The following is a 17,019-nucleotide window of genomic DNA, read 5'->3' on the forward strand; positions in this document are numbered from 1 at the left end:
GCATGGGGTAGCGTACAGGGGTCGTTGAGGCGTACAGCCATCTGCAATATCAACGATGGTCATCTATTTACTTTTCTCTTCGATAAAAATAATTGCGATATACATCGATTGAATGTAAATTCTGACTGAAACGAGTTCAAACACTTGTCTCTTATCTTAATTAACAGCAACTATGCTTCGTACCTTGCGTGTGTCGCAGTTTTCTCTGAAATACAACGATGTATGTGATTTGCAGGGTCGACCTGGAGAAAAAGGACAGAAGGGCGAGCTGGGAAGTCCAGGCTTCGACGTCTTTTCCGCAGTAAAGGTATCTAACTACGCTGTCTAAACGAAGTGAAGCAACCCAAGGGCTAATTATACAACTTATACTTGGTATACTTGGTATACCGAGCTGGAGCATTTGACTAGCGGAAGGAATAAATATCACGTCCACGAATCAAATTGTACAGCACTGATGCAAATTATTTCTTCACTGCACAAATTATTCAATTCATTAACGCTTCGTTCTGGTTGGGGTGAAGAAAACGAAGGAAATTTCAAGCCACGTGGATCTTATTTGATCCCTGTGACTCGTCCCGCTAGACAATTCTCCAGCTCGGCATAGTCTCGCTGAAATACATCGTTTCACTCTTGCTGTTAGTCGAAAATGGAGCTTAAACGGTTGTAAAGTGCCAGAAAACGAGGCACGAAAGTCGAGCGATGTATTTTGCCTGTCGAAAGGTTTGCGTACACGGTTCGTGCACTTACGCACCTCGTATTGACAACGATGCGTTTCAATCAGAGAACATCGATGCACTTTTACCGCTGCATCGCAGTATCTTTGCCGGCTTAAAGCACAGTTATTGATGCTGGACCATATCGTCCAGCGAGCCTTAACGTTACGCTCGCGGTCCAATGAAAAACCCGTTCTGGTTGCCCTCAAGAGGAGGAACACGTCGCAGCCAGTTAACGAAGCTCTCGTTTGTTACAGTTACTCGGGATTTACTGCATAATGAAGCGAAATGAATTTACTGTTACGCGTTTATAACGAATTGATAGTTGATGTTCTCGGATAATTATTCGCCACTTCATTTTTCTTTGCTAACGATTTAAAAAATTGATTACATCTTAATCTATCAGAATGTATCGTTCGAGATAAAAAAAACAAATAGCACTAGTCAAATTTTCTGATTGAAACAACGTTTCACGTGTATGCGATCGAAACAATATTATCCAGGTATTATCTATAAACTTCTGGACAATGAATATTAATGTTTCTCGTTTGCTCGACGATCGAGGACAGCTGCTTCATCCTACACTTTCATTTAAACATCGCATTTAACACAAACTATGATTCGTGAAACAACTGTAAAATCGATTACAATAATCAGCTGCGTATAGATACGCGGAAATATATTTAAAGGATTGAAGCTACGTTCTCGATTAAAAGTACCGAATATCACTGGTATTGATTCTCGCTGACAGTTCGCCACGATGCGATGAAGAATCCGCGCAAGTTCGAGAGCTTAATATATACAAAATCGTGCAACTCGTCGACATCTTTAATAGCGCTAGCTCTTCGAAATCAACGACTTTATATACCTGAAACTCCTAAAAAAATCGCACGTAACCGCAAATAAAAGAACTGGCTATCGGAAATTGACGATGGCTCGCTGATCGTCCGGATCGTTAAGCTCTCTCGATGGATTCTCGATGGCCTCGTGGCGCGAGGTGTAATACCCTATATATTTTTTTTCTCGTCAACGCGCATCGATCTTCGATGATACAGATTAACAATGTAAATCATCTTTCCGCCTACGGGTCAATGCACAGGGATTAGGGTTAAAGAGGTCGGTGACGACGCTCCGCGGCGGGACGCTTGGCTACGCGGAAATCGTCGCTCTGAAGGTAACCGGCCTCTTCGGAAGACAACACGGCTCGTGTTGGCGGTTCAGAAATCTCTTCTCGTCGTCTCTGCTCCCGCTTCTTGTACCTTTTCTCTCTTCTGCTACTTCTCTGCTCTGCTCCTTTCCGTTCGTCCGATCGCCGTACCCGCCAACGTTCTCACCAACTCCGCGATCCCCTTCCATCATTTCGAGTTCAAGTGTCTACCCCTCGAGTTCTCCGCTCCTAGACGCAATCCTTTTTCGTTTTTTCCCGTTTTTCTTTTTTTTTTTAGTCGTTGCCTCGTACGGTGCTTTCGGTGTAGCGTTCATTCGTTGGTTCGAAGTGCGCGACGACATCGGCAGTACCGAGAAAAGCGCATCGTTAGTCTTCTTCTTATTAGATCTTGCAAGAGGAGAGAAGTTGCGTTTAAAAACTCGAAGGAATTTTCTATCGTTGTTGTACTAGTTTTTCTTTTAAAGCGCTTGTTCTTCCATTGCGATGTCGTCGCAGCAAACTTTGTCATCTTTGGTTTTTGGTTGGTAATGGTATTTAATTTAAGTTACAGTATTTAGGAATATCTCTGGGCATGCCTTGGATTCGGAAGAGCAATGAGAAACGAAATATCCCAAAAAGATCCGTTTTAGGTTTTCCCACCCACCCGTTACCCCCCTATGTTTTGTCGTCTGGTAGCGATTTGGTTTTTACCCGTAGTGTTGACCTACTTCTAGGGACTTCAGGAGCAAGGGCATAATATCTCAGCGCAGAGCATCATACAACTGAAAGTAAGTGCGCCTGCTCTTTGGGAGCCCCTCCTCCTCCACCCTTCCTTCTTTTCTTTTTTTTTTCCTGTCATCGATTCTCCAGGCATTCGATTTTCACGTTCTTCGATGCAAGACACACTTGGAAAATCTTTCTTTTTTTTACCTTTGATACGCAGCTATATTCGATCGCGTGTGTAACGTAGAGAGATGACTTTGTTCGCAAAGCTAGTGAGAGGCCTTCGACTTGTGCGTAGACGAGAACGAAAAAGAAAGAGTAATAGTTGCTTTCGGATATATCTGTTTTCTATAAGTAGACAAATCTATCGTTTACTTGGCGAATCGAACGATGACGTGCATAAAGGAAGTTCTGGGAGGGATGTTTTCGAAATTGGATTTGGACAATCGAGTACTGAAAATTTCCTTTATGTTTGTTGATTATCAAGAAAGACGTACAAGTTATCTTGCACCTTCTTGTTTTAAATCTTCGTACCAGATGTCATTTAATTCTTTTAAACCTTCTTCCTCAGGACCGTGTAAAAATTATGTTATCTTGTCATGTAAATTTGCTAAGAAATTCATTTTATCACTAACTGGACTATGTTAAGAGTAAGTAGTAACGAACGAATTGTTGTTATTTGTATAAACGTTCATCAGCTGTATGACGAATACGTGCACATTTTAAAGACATCGCTTGCACAGTCGGTTAGAAAAATATCCCATTATATCCCAAAATTCGTTTTATCTGCGAGTAACTGTAGCTACTGGATAGCTTGTTACACACACATTTGATGTCGAATATTTTTTTTAACTCTGATAATAATTGCAATTCGCAAAAAATGTAGCGTGAAGATGTTCTTACTTCGTCATCCCTTAAATATTGCCACACAGATTTTAAACACGCAGTGATAGAAAAAAGTGATGCGACTGCAAACGAATCAGAACTGCTGGAGCTTAATAAATTGAAGCTCTTACAAAGTAGCAGGTTTTCCGTTTAACTTTCGAGGGGTTCGAGTACGCGTTTCATCGGGTCGTGTTTTAAAGCCACGAACATTGTTTAGAATAAAAGTTTGACGTAAAGTACGGTCGGAACGTGGAGAAAAAGAAAGAAGAAGACACGGTCCTGTTCTCTCTGCATGCCGTTTTATCTCCAATCTGTCACGCAAATTTTAAAACACGCTTGCACGGACAACAAGTGCGCGCACGTGCGTGTGTTGGCATGTTTCATTTCCGTTTTATGTATTTTCTTCTAGCCGCAAACTTTTTCAAAGATGTGGTACACGATGTGTACGCTGTCTATATTTCATTAGATGAATGTACCGACGTGAATGTATCGTACACGTGTATAAAACACGAGCGCATATTTCCGCAGTTGTATACCGTACGAACAAATATCAATGTAAATAGATATACATCGCAGGCGTACAAGGAGAATCCATTAACCATTCGTCCACTTCTAACTTATTAGATTTAGGAAATATCGAATAATCTAATATCCCTAAATGAGCACGTAGTGTTGTATCTGTGAATGCTGTACTTGTAAAGACAACCATTTCAAATAGAAAAGCAATAAATATTTAGCATTTCCTGCTTAGAATAGATTTGTGGAGGTAAGATTACGAGTACGGTTACTTTGTACAAGTGAACATTCTCGCAATTTTCTAAGCAACTTCTACTAATTGTACAAAAATTAGCTTTCATTCGATTAGAGATTGCAATAATTTGAATCGTGCCATTTGTTGAATACTGGAGTACATAATTCGTTTAGATATCGATTGTGCACGTACGGTATATACCATTCATTCACGTTAATTGTACTCAGGATAGGGTATATATTTGTTGTGCGAATATTAACTGTTTTACTGTTTGTTTACACAATGCAAGAGAGTGTAAAATTCATTCATCATAGGTGCTTTTTGCAATATTTGACATATCAGCATTAAATGGTAGAGAAGAACCCCCGAAAACAGTGAATTTTAATACAAGAGTACTCGATGGATACTATATGACTTCTGCATGATGCTCTCGAAATTTAAAACTATGCGTGGAACATACACGTTCAAATTTTTACAATAATATATAACACGATAACCTGTGATGCTCAATTAGCCACTTACTAAATACAACATTAACTTAACGATTACAAAATCAAGAATTTTGAAAATCTAAAAGACTAGAGCAATTCATGACATTTTTATGCATTAAACACACACACACAGAAGTACTATTAACAGCAAACACTTCAATAATATTTCATCGATGATATACTCTGTACACATCAATGACAATTTCTCGAAAGATTAATTTCCACGCACAGTTTTCCCATGCGCTTTCTCTTCGTCTCTATCCGCAATCCTCTTCCTTCTATCTATCTTTCGTCTCTCTTTCTCTCTCTCTCTCTCTGTATCTATCTGCCATTCTCCTCCTTTCTCTCTTTCGTATTCTGTCTGCCACTTTGTATATTCGCCACTGTCATTTTTCTCCGGCGTTCCTTCCCCGTTCCTTCCGTCTGTGGCACAAACTGACGAGTACCGAGAGACACTCTTGTCGAGGGCTCTCGCCGGAAGAAAGCGGTAACGACGTAACACTCTTGGAACGTAACAGGGAGAACCAGGCGAACCTGGACCACCGGGACCGCCCGGTCCTCCGGGAGCCGAAGGTCTTCCTGGACACGAAGGCAGGCAGGGATCGCGGGGTGACGTCGGACCACCGGGCGAAAAGGGAACGCCAGGACCGATCGGACCGATTGGTCCGCCTGGTACTCCCGGATTACAGGGACCTAAGGTAACACGGATATTACCGTCGTTCACCTCGTTTAACGTACCGCTAATCACTCTATCCGATCGCAATTCATCGCATAAAACCGTCAACTTCTCCCTAAAGTTCTTAAAGTCACGCTTGGACTGCCATTAAGGGATACACGATCTCGAGGATCGTTTAACGTCAGATAATTCCGCTTCGAGTAGCGGATATTTCGGATATATCATTTTTATCCACTCTTTACATTTCATTTCATTTACTATTGTTAGTTGTTAATTATTGTATGGGTATCGTTAATATAGTAGAAACGCACCTGCCAAGTCATCGTCAGCTCCTTTCCATACGGGCGCATGTTCGAACATATACTTAAGGAGATTTGGACGTTCTTTAAACGAGGTTTAAATAATAGATATTAAGATGAATCTCGCCTCATTCTACCCTCGCTCGACTCATTAATCTTATTCCAAAGGCGTACCCGTTGACCGAAGTTAAATTATTCTCCGCAGGGTGACAAGGGTGATAAAGGTGACCGAGGTATAACAACATCTTTGAACGGAGAACCGTTTGCAACTGGAGTATTCGAAGGACCCCCCGGTCCACCAGGACCACCTGGTACGTATATCCCTGGTATAATATACATTCTCTCAAGACTAATAGCAGCGTATAATATATTAAAGTAATTTAATACGACCACATAAAGCGACTTGAATTATGCTTTTTTAGGGGTTCTTAAATCTATCTCTTATATATGGTGTACAGGGTGTCTCGCATAAAGTGTTGAAAGCTGTTTTCTACGAAATTGCTGCGAATACCCGCCCCATTTTTTACACGGAACGGGCTATTAAGTTCCCTTTTTATTCCACCGACTGTTTCTGATGTTACGATATTTACTTACTCGAGGATTCACGCGGCCATTCCCGTTAATTCTGTAGCGATAAAAAACTATTTCCACTTTGGGAAGCAGAAACTCCACGGGGCAACTCGCGTTTATAAAGTTCATTTTTCACCTTTAAGAAGCGCCGAGAATGCGATACCGGAGTTTGGTCACACCTATCTCGATTATACTCTGTGTACAGAGCGGATCCCATAAGAATCGCCATTACGTTCGAAAATATTGAAGTAACGCGAGAGAAATATTTGAAATGTAATTTACATAATTGCCACGAAAGTTGTTATCCTTCCGGGTCGCGCGACCGCTGTTGCATAAAACACCAAAGTAGCTCGATAAATTTCCCCTCCCGTTTTATACTCGATATCGATATTTATCGGCCCATTCGCTGGATCGAATAAGTCGTTTAGAAAAATAATGACGAACAAGGAGTCAAACTTCATACCGGCCGCACGTGAACAGATTTCACTGTATACCCACAATGCAGTCCCCGTGAGTTGCTTCCTCCTTGCATTAGAATTGATTCACGTTAAGGTGTGCCTCCATTGGATACCGGTACAGTCTCGATTTCAATCGATTGGAATGTTGTTGTACAGTTAGTGCCTTTAGAGATGTATGCATGTCCAAGTATATTACCCAACTTCACGGGCGCATATCTCAATATTTCAACAATAAAATAAACTCGATCCCGTTCGCGATAGAAAGTTTCGTGTCGTTTATCTGTTAAAAGTAGATTTCGATAAACAAAGTATACCTGTTCGTTATCGATATTAGGATAAAAATGTGATATACACACGTGTGCGATATGTCTAGAAAACACAGTTTCAGTCTGCATTTTAAGGTATCAAGGTAACGTTAATACCACGAATTATTCCAATTAATTATATACGTATGCACGATGAGTTCCGTGATTATTTGAATCTACGATTCGATATTGAAAACTGTTGAAAGTCTCGTGCAACGAAACACTTGGAGATCGCGTAGATCCGCAAAGCCACTGTACTCTTGATTCCTCCGCGTCGTTCGAGGCAAAGTAAATACGCGTCGAATCTGACAATTAAAACGCGGCGTGATCGGACGGCGAGCTGAAAGGCCGGCTACTGAAAGACGAATCGTAGAAGGCACGACTTCCAGAACTTCTTAAGACTTTCGAGACTTCAAAGACTCGTGACACCTATCAAGATCTTCGGAACTTTCGAGGGCTATCGAGACTTTCAACAGTGGTAAGTAGCGAAGTAGCTGCGCCCGAAGTGATTTAAATTTCCACGGTATCGGGAACTTCGAGACTGAGATACGGCCGTCATTAAGCGCCAGCGAATAACGAAGCGTTGTGCGTCCGATTTATCACCAACCGCTGAATAACCTGGCAGAAATAAACTCATTCTCGCCGCGCGTATCACGCGATCGATGTTCGATTATCAATCCTGTACACAAAAGAGAAAAGTACGTACTCGCGTAACAACCGCGGCGCGATGTCAATTACGTGGAATAAAAGCTGTAGACGCACGCGCGCCCATTTCGACGAGGTATGCCTCTGTGTTGAAGCTTTCGCGAGATACGAGAGAGATAGTTCGAGGGAGGAGAGTCCTTCTCCAAAGAGAGAATAAAAGAAAACAAAAAAAAAGTAGCTCGGTTCTACGTCTATGCATGATTTTACGCGAGAGAACGAGAGTGCGTGTGAGAATGAACGAATGTCATGTTTTATTTTATGCACGTGATGTACACGCACACAGGGCCCCAGGGCGAGAAGGGGGAGCTGGGTCCGACGGGACCACCCGGTCTGCCGGGAGAGAAAGGTGCCCGGGGAAAGCAAGGGAAGAGGGTAAGCTTCAGCGAGGTCCTCCGGCGTACGACCACCGACCAAATCGACCGTACAAACCATTCCGTCCTAACAACCGTTCATCGAATCGACCAACTTTCCAACCATCGAGACATTGAACAGAAAAATAGCTCTCTCCCGCTACATGTCCCTCTACGTATGCCCCCCCTCCACGATCCCCTCGATCGTCCTGTCTTTTCACACGATCCGTCTCTTAGAGATACTCTTTTCAATTTTAAACTCCTCTGTGATATATAATGCACGATGAAAGCATATTATTATTTTATACCGGGCAAGACGGTGCATGCCATTTTGATCAAATGTTTTAAGGTAGTAGAAGTTGTTGGAACGAGACACTGAACATCGTCGTGAGAGAAACCTCTTTTGCACCTTTTGTAACCCGTGAACGGTATAATTTCACTTTTGCCCACTGCTTCTCGAAATTCCGTTACGGTTTATCGAGACGTTTAGTTTTTTTTTTGTCTTCGTTTATTAATTTTGTGTTTTTTTTTTTCGTTTTTGTCCTCGCCCCCTTCAAAGTTGATAGTCGACAATGACCGTAAATTGATTTGATGAACACTGTTTTTTAACATCTAGATAGCAGAACTGTGCGAAATCGATGTAAGGTTCGAGATCCAAAATTTAATACGTCTTGGTGCTACTCCAGTTCTAAAATGACATGACGGTTTATTCACGCTTTAAAACACCTGCATGTAAGTCACGTGAGAGCACTTGCACGATCTTATCACGCACGCATGCGAGCATGCAACACGTTTGGCATAATACGATCACCTGCCTCTTTTCATTTAATAAACTGAAACAAGTAGCCGTTCAACTACATTGTCATTTCGACGATGATGGATGGATAATGTTCTTGTTGCGATTAAGACAGCTGCGATGTGACAATAGAAAAATTCGACCGTGAAACGTCGAGATAAAGACCTTGCCGAGGATTACACGTTGCCTACGTATCCTAGCAAACCTGTACAAAATTACGATGATAGTTTGTTGAAATTGAAAGCACACCTATAAAACATGAATCTTTCGCTGTTTACTTATTTTCAAAATTAACGAAATTTTGTGAATAAAGCAAATTACAAATTCTCACTATACAATGTCTTAACGCAGAAATGGCATTATCCACAGTTCCAATGTCGTCGTTTTAAAGTAGTTGCGTACGTAACTAAAACAGATACCGCATAAAAAAAAAAAATAAAAGAAACGGTGACTGTCCAAGTTGCCGAAAGAAAAACGTTGGTGGCAGCAAATAACACGTACGCGAAGTGATAGTCGAGACTCTATTCGGTACATTTACTTCTGGAGTCGCTGCATTCGCGTCACAGAAGAGGGTCTTCCTCCCAGTAAGGACGAAAACTAGTTATCTTCCGATGGATGCGACCAAAATACACACCTGCGCACTAAAATCTCTAACCACGGCTTAAAAGTTATTCGACCTCATCGCTGTTTAACGTATCTTTTATTTTAAGGTTTAACCGTAAGTATGTTTGCATATTTATCGAGTGATCGGTTCTCTCAAGAAACACTTACAAACGAAAGGACAGTTAGAGAAAAAAAAAAAAAAAAAAAAGAAAACATCGTTGGTCATTACATCAGGAACGACTTGTCGCGATTTAAATCGCTGATTACGCTACTCGCGATCGAACACGATAGAATCATTGCGTACTCACTTGCTTCCATTGAAAGTGTCCCAGGAAACGAATCGAATTTCAAATTTTCTACTTTGACAAGTAATTTCAGAAAGCAAAAATCGAGCCGCATTCCCTTCGAACTGAACCGCTAATTCGCAAACGCACTCGTTTAAGTTCTCTTGAGCATCGAGCAAATCTTGAGGCGCGCGTTTCTAATTAGTCTCTATGTTGCAAGGTAAACTTGTTTAGCTAACAATGTCTATCCGTATACTAATGACAGTTACGTAACTATGATCAGCGCGTGCGAATGTGAGGGAGAAAGAATTGAGGGTGCGAGAGGATGAGAAAGCGAGAGAAAGGTGGTAAGGGGATGAGAGGGTGGGAGAGAAAGACTATCGCTTACTTTTTTAGTCAGTAGTCTTTGGCGTAGTGTACGTAGCTTGTGTAACTAATTTGTGTTTAATGTAGCAAGTAACACCACACTACTTCTTCCCTGTGTGTCGGTTCAAATCACTAATAACTAATACTACTACCCCCGGCTTTGAGGCTCTCGCAACTTTATCGACCGGTGATCGATGCAAGCCTGCGATTGTCGCGTAAGTATCAAACAGCCCCTAAAAGAAACTATGTAGCTTTACTATCAATTCGTACTTAAAACTACATCGTGTCATACGCCGCTAATTCACGATTACTATCAGTGTCGATTGTATTTTTCTTTTTTTTTTTTCAACGATTTTATCCTCTTCTTATTCATTCGTTGTTTCCCCCTTTTCTTCTTAACCGTTACGTAGTAAGTTCACTTGACGATACGATATTAAATCTTGTGGCGTAGTAAAATTTTATTGGAGTCGAACGATCGGTTTGTATACACGCATTATTTTCATGTTTTAGAGGATAACATTTTGAAATGTACGAACGTGCATAAAAAAGTAAAAATTTGAGTAAAATATTCAGATTAATATCATGTTTCTATAATTATAAGATATGTATTGAAAAGGATAAGAATTGTCTATGTACAGGCTAGAGAGAAAAGTGGAAAAAGAGAAATCCTGATAGCTTCCAGTTTCTACTAAATTTGATCCCACTAACAACTCGTTCCCAATGTCGTGTGCATGCTATGTCCGTAGTACTTTTTTGTGTTTTCGATTAAATGTTAGTGCGTTTTAGGTTTTCGTGTGTTAATCGTAATGCGTCTTGGCCGAGCGATTTTGGCACGTCTGCTCGATTCTAATTAACCCACTCGCTGCCAACCGCAAAGTGTACTCATGAATGACAGAGCCTACCGATCGCCAGCACGAGTTTACTCGATATATTTTAAATACGTTTCAACGTTAATATTTCTCCATCGAAAAGCAAAAAACTATAGAAATAACAGAGCTCGTATAAACGCGAGGACTCGAAACGGAAATGGTAAAAACTGTGCGCTGGCGGCGAACGGGTGAAATTTTGTTCCCATGCGAAAAGAAAAAGAGAAAAAAGGAAGCAGACAACACGGAAACGAAGACGTGAAATTCGTGCCGAAATCGATCAAAGAGATAATAGATAACTTCCGATACGACCAATCCTTTCCCTGCACCCGTCCTACCTAAAAATGAATTAACGATTAACGCTTCGTTGTAAGAGAAAGGAACCTTTAAAAAGATTAAACGAAGATGGAGGACCTGGTTGAACCTGACCTTACAGTGTTACATTATAGGGTTTCAAGGGTGAGAGCGGTGTGGCATTGATGAGAGGTCTACCCGGTCTACCGGGTCCAAAGGGTGAACCCGGAGAACGGGGTTATCGAGGAGAAAAAGGCACCAAGGGAGACACGGGCTCACCAGGTAGATTTTCAAGAGCCATTCCTCTACCAAATTCAACGGGAATACGGATGACAATGAACGATTTCTTTCTTCTCTACTGTTACCCAACGACAAAGCGTTCTCTTTTGCCACCTCTTCCAATCTAATGGACCTTCTACTCGCTCTATCCGCGGGACGTTTCAGACGTGGATCTAGGCACCCTACATTCTACGCTTTCAAAAAACCTACTTCTATCTTCTAACCAGTTCGAGCGACTGTCGGTTCCCCCTATCACTCCCGTCTAGATCGAAAACAGATTTCAATGAGTTTTCAAAAAAAAAAGACGATTCGAAGATTCGAACAGTTACTCAAATAATGTCTCCTGTTTTATCTATTCCGCAGAATCCGTTATTATTATTATAGACGTTTAGAAAGAACAAGTAAGAGTTCACACGTTATAAGTATAAATTAGTTAATTTAAGATGCATAAGTAAATACATGAGATTTTTTAGAGTGAAATGTCACTGTATGTGTGTGTGTATGTGCATGCGCATATATACGGGGGAAAGGGAGAAAAGGGGAGAGAGAGAGAGAGAGAGTGTGAGTGAGAGAAGATGCTAATGACAATTAAGTGACCTATTTACCCATGAAAAAAAGCATTGATTATAATGTAACAGATTAAATAGTTACAAAGAATAGCTGTTGGTTTTATTTTCATTATAAAAAATGCCTAATTCCAGGACCAAAGGGTGAGCAAGGACCAGCTGGTTTACCTGGACTTAATGGAACAGATGGGGAGACTGGTATCCAGGGTCCACCAGGCTTGCCAGTGAGTAAATTGTATACGAAACGGTATCGAAGAGAACAACTTATTCGCCATAATTTAGCATTACATCAGGTGTTACAATAACACTATTCTCGATTAATTTAAATACCTAGAGGGTCGAGCACCGCCCGGTAAAGAAACAGACTCATTCATGCATCACTAATTCCTAAGCCGCCTTTTCTCCGGGTTGTAAATCAACCTGGTTATTTAAATGAGTTTTCCCAAAGTCGAGACCGAGCTAAACCGCTAGAGTTGCTCGATTAATAGTATTTGATAAACACAGTACGATAAGCGTAACAGAAGGTACATAAGTCTTTAGACGTAACACTTTCATGGTACTTTAGATTTACAGATACGAGATCTTCCATTTCTTCTGTTCAGATTAAATACTATTCAGATTCGAAAAGTAACGTTCTTATATTTTAATATTTAATATTACTAGCTGTTCAAGGAATTATACTCAAACCAATATACACACATTTTTTATCAATATTAAATACTTTTCCAGGGTATTTCTGGACCCAAGGGTGAAAAAGGGGAGTACGGTGACATTGGACCTCCTGGACTTATGGGCCCACCAGGTTTGCCAGGTCCACCGGTACGTAAATTCGTCGACGTATCGTTTTCTCGATTATTTAACACGATTTCGATTAACGCGTGTTTTCGCTAAACAGGGTTATCCAGGTGTGAAAGGTGACAAAGGAGAGAAAGGCGAATCGGTGAGTCGATCTCTCAACAATTTCTTTATGTTCAAAACAGATGGAATTATACCGAACCCTCTCGTATCTTAATTCATTTCCCATTCGATATCGGGGGGGAATAGATACAATTGCTCGTTGTATAGACTTTCGATCGTTGAACGTAAGGGTTGTTGAATATCCATCAACTTTCGCCGTGAGTAATACTCTGTCTTTGGTTTCAACGCGTGTAACAAGTAGGATATATCATAGTTGCCATAACAATGGGTTTGAAACCAAAGGCCGGGCAGAATGTGGAGCTTTAACGATGTGCATTCAACAATATCAGGATAAAATCTATTTCTTTTCATGATCCGACATGGGGCTTCCACTGACAGAAATACAAAAAACTTAGGCGGAGGCAGGTACGTCCGTTCGTATACTCGTTATCGACTTACAGTAAACATTCGAAATTACACGTCGAGCACGGTAAACGGATATTTATGCTGTTCGCTTTATTACAGGGAGACGGTACGTTCGAAGTAAATGCCGGCGAAGTGGTGAGTAAAAGTCTTGTTTGCTTAGAAATTCTATGCCGTTTACACGTTGTTCCATTAAAGATGTGACGTTTACATAAATTCCGATTCTCTATACGAATTTACATAATGTTCGTAGATAATGGGTCCACCAGGACCACCCGGTCCAGCTGGCACTCCTGGACCGCAAGGACCACCTGGTATAAAAGGCGATCGAGGACACGATGGTGCCAAAGGCGATCCTGTCAGTAATCACTACACGCTGTCATTTTATTGATACAATTCCGTATTAAAAGAAACACGTATTGTCACGTTTGTGAACAGAATTTCATTACGTTCAGATACATTTAAACTCTATATCTCGATCGAGACGGAACAAAGTATTTAAAAATTCCACGTGTAAAAATTGTATGTAAGTCGAAATTATTTAAAAAAAAAAGAAATTCATCAGAACGTAGAATCTTCACGTATAATCTCTACGAGTGTGAACGAACGAAGCATTACAATGTAAATGGACCTGTTCTCACTCGGTTGTTTCTTTCGTTACAGGGAGAGAAGGGTGCCAAAGGAGATCCTGGTCCAATGGGATTACCCGTACGTATTTTCCTCTCAAGATTAGGTTCGTAGGTTAGGTAGGTTCTGAAACGCGATAAAATGTAAAAAAAATTGAACCGATCGGATACGTATGGCGGTAAACCAGCTACCAAAAAATTACTCGATCATTAATTGGAAAACGAGTCGAATATACTTGCATATATAATAGCCTATGAGTACACGTATTTGGTTTACAACGATGACACCGATAATTACTGCAAAATAGCTGCACGATACGTGACACAAGAACGGTACCAGTAGCGTGACAGAAAAAGGGAAAAATCAAACCACGTGTTTGAGCGTGACAAAATTGACCGAGACCGCAGATATTTCCATCGTGTGTAGTAATCGAATCGTTGATTGAGATACATTCTTGTTTCTTTACAGGGCCCCATGGGACTGAGAGGAGAGTCCGGAAAACCCGGAGATGCCGGGAAACCTGGTTCCATGGTAAGAACGCGGACCTCCCGCTCCTAACGTCATCGTTATTTGGCCTCGCTGCTGAATTATTACTAGGCATTCACTAACGACCAGTGTAATCAATTGTCGCTCGTTCGGCAAAATGCCATAATTTTTCGCGTTCTCAGCGAATGATGATTGCCTCTCGAGTATGTTGTCTTCCGTGTCGTTTTCTGTAGGGAAAACAGGCGGTCACGATTCGGCTAGCATCGTCGCGCGTAAAGTACGCTAAGATAAATCGCAGAAAACGACTCGAGAGACAACGGGACAACGCAGGCGGTACGAATACCTCGAAAGGATCTCTTTTTCGAATGAACAACTTGTCGGAAGTTCTCAATGTTACAGTCATATCGTTAGCATTTATTGGATAAGGTGTAATCGCGAAGATAAATGTTAGTAAATCGCTTTCGAGTCGTTATTTTGAACAATAGAGTATCATTGAGCATCGGCTCGCGAATATTAATTAGCTTCGTCGCTCGTCGTCGATCGGAATCCACTAACGATATTCCTCAACGATGAACAATGGTGGAAAAGTTTAAAGAACCGTCCGTTGCAAAGGTCGAGGGCACCGTTTGTGATATGTTCTCGAACGTAGTAACCACCAACGGATAAAGGGAAGAAGAAGTTTCCTATGATTAATCGTTACTCGAAGAACAGAAAGATCCTACGTGTAGGATAACGCCATACTTGTATTACGATAGTGGGTACATTCACGTGTGCAAATTGTAGCCAACATAAAATGAAAACAGATACAAAACAGCAGAACAGAAACGAAACGTAATTACTTGAGAGAAGATTATCGATTATTCCGATTTATGGATTACGTGTCAATGTGTGACAAGAGTGAAGTTTCGGGAGAAACAAAGCGTCTTCCATAGATATCCGATATGTACGAGTAAATCATTCAGTGCTTTTGTTTCGATAGTGAAATACAGATACGCATTACGTCGGTGCTGTACATTTATTTATCCAACGTAATATTCAGCGGATGATCGCACTACCATCCGTCCTTTTTAACATATTCTATATGTTTATCTCTACACCATTTATATGTGCGTGTCTGTGTATGTACACGTGCATGCGCGTGCACGTCCTGATACGTGCTTTATGTGTGCGCGCATACACCGAGGAGAAAATGTTAATTGAAATAGTGAAGCTTTAGCGTTATACGTGGTACCGCGGTACGAAAGCTAAGCAAATTTTGCCTTAAAACAATTTAAATGAGACTATAGATTAAGGTAATAGAGATTGCTATGTACACACAACTTTTTACGACAGTTTATAAGCTATTTAAAAAAGTATTACGCAAAACATTTATCGAAAGCTTAACGAAATCTTACGACTCGTTCGCGTACAGGTTTTCCTTCGCGCGTTTTCTCAATTTTTCATTTACACCTTGTGATAAATTTCACATTGAATTTTTCATTTTTGCCTTAGTTCCTATTCACCGCGACTCTAATCGTCTTTCAGTTCATACGTAATACATCTCTCGGGATACTTATTTCTCTTACCGTGACAGACTTATATTTTTTTAATATTTCTTTTTTCTTTCTTTTATATTTTTCTACTTAGGTTAACGATTTGTACTTAACGAAACTATTGCCTATGTACTTTCTCAACGCGTAATAATAAGCAAATTATTTATTACATTTCTTCTTACCCGTTATGCCCCTGCGTTCTTATATCGCGATACAATCGGAATATATTTTTTTAACGATACTTTCTTATCGTCCCTTTTGCAGAGCGTATTTCAATTAACAAATAAAACGTATAAAAACTAGTAGGAACAGATTATTTACCTTTTTGCTTCGATATACGTGTATAGATGCAAAAACTATACATTTTTCGTACCTGACGAAATTACAAATTCAATTAAGAAATTCGATATGCATAGATTGAGTGAACAAATTTGCCCGACCTTCTCATATTATTCCATAAGAGAAATATGCTTGAATGTTATTATTATTTTAGTTTTTATACTTATTATATCGATATATATAATTTTAAAATTTTTAGATGAAGTCTATAATTGAACGACGTGTATATTTTCTTCAGCCAATATACTAGAAATATTAAGTATTACAAGAATCTTTCATTTTTCTTACTATTTCTTAGTGCATCAAAATTATGCAAAAGAAGAGAGACACCGTTCGCCTCTTAGACACGCGTGAAATTTACATTTACTTTATAATAATTTCTAATGCGCTATACTATATTATGCCTAATTTCTCATACTTGTAAGTATGTTTTAACGTTTATACCTTTAGTTCGTTGTAAATTTAACCAACATGGTACATAGTATGCCTCTACGTATAAATTATCTGACGCAAGAGTTTAATTAAATTACGTTTGTATATCGAGAGTTAACAAGTGCGAGACAATTATTTCTAGAATTCACCGTGCGG

At 40.3% G+C, this 17,019-nt stretch overlaps 2 protein-coding genes across 17 annotated transcripts in view; one reads left to right on the plus strand and one right to left on the minus strand.

Moving 5' to 3' along the window:
- Mpcp1 (Mitochondrial phosphate carrier protein 1) overlaps positions 1–17,019 on the minus strand; it is a 209,700-nt gene that overhangs the window by 95,438 nt on the left and 97,243 nt on the right. The window lies entirely within an intron of this gene.
- The window catches only part of LOC143428061 (uncharacterized), an 87,779-nt gene that overhangs the window by 64,689 nt on the left and 6,071 nt on the right, over positions 1–17,019 (plus strand). For 9 of the 16 annotated variants that reach the window (XM_076902663.1, XM_076902652.1, XM_076902655.1 and 6 more), the window contains 15 exons: positions 236–306; positions 1,800–1,887; positions 2,595–2,648; positions 5,229–5,408; positions 5,891–5,996; positions 8,007–8,095; positions 11,438–11,564; positions 12,263–12,351; positions 12,857–12,946; positions 13,023–13,067; positions 13,424–13,450; positions 13,550–13,585; positions 13,701–13,805; positions 14,111–14,155; positions 14,543–14,605. In XM_076902663.1, the coding sequence (XP_076758778.1) occupies positions 236–306; positions 1,800–1,887; positions 2,595–2,648; positions 5,229–5,408; positions 5,891–5,996; positions 8,007–8,095; positions 11,438–11,564; positions 12,263–12,351; positions 12,857–12,946; positions 13,023–13,067; positions 13,424–13,450; positions 13,550–13,585; positions 13,701–13,805; positions 14,111–14,155; positions 14,543–14,605 (1,215 nt within the window). Of the gene's footprint in view, positions 1–235; positions 308–1,799; positions 1,888–2,594; positions 2,649–5,228; positions 5,409–5,890; positions 5,997–8,006; positions 8,096–11,437; positions 11,565–12,262; positions 12,352–12,856; positions 12,947–13,022; positions 13,068–13,423; positions 13,451–13,549; positions 13,586–13,700; positions 13,806–14,110; positions 14,156–14,542; positions 14,606–17,019 lie in introns of all 16 variants that reach the window. The other 7 variants (XM_076902651.1, XM_076902656.1, XM_076902661.1 and 4 more) reach the window with 5 other exon arrangements.

This window comes from Xylocopa sonorina, chromosome 10, assembly GCF_050948175.1.
Source record: "Xylocopa sonorina isolate GNS202 chromosome 10, iyXylSono1_principal, whole genome shotgun sequence".
Classification (NCBI taxonomy): Eukaryota; Metazoa; Arthropoda; class Insecta; order Hymenoptera; family Apidae; genus Xylocopa; species Xylocopa sonorina.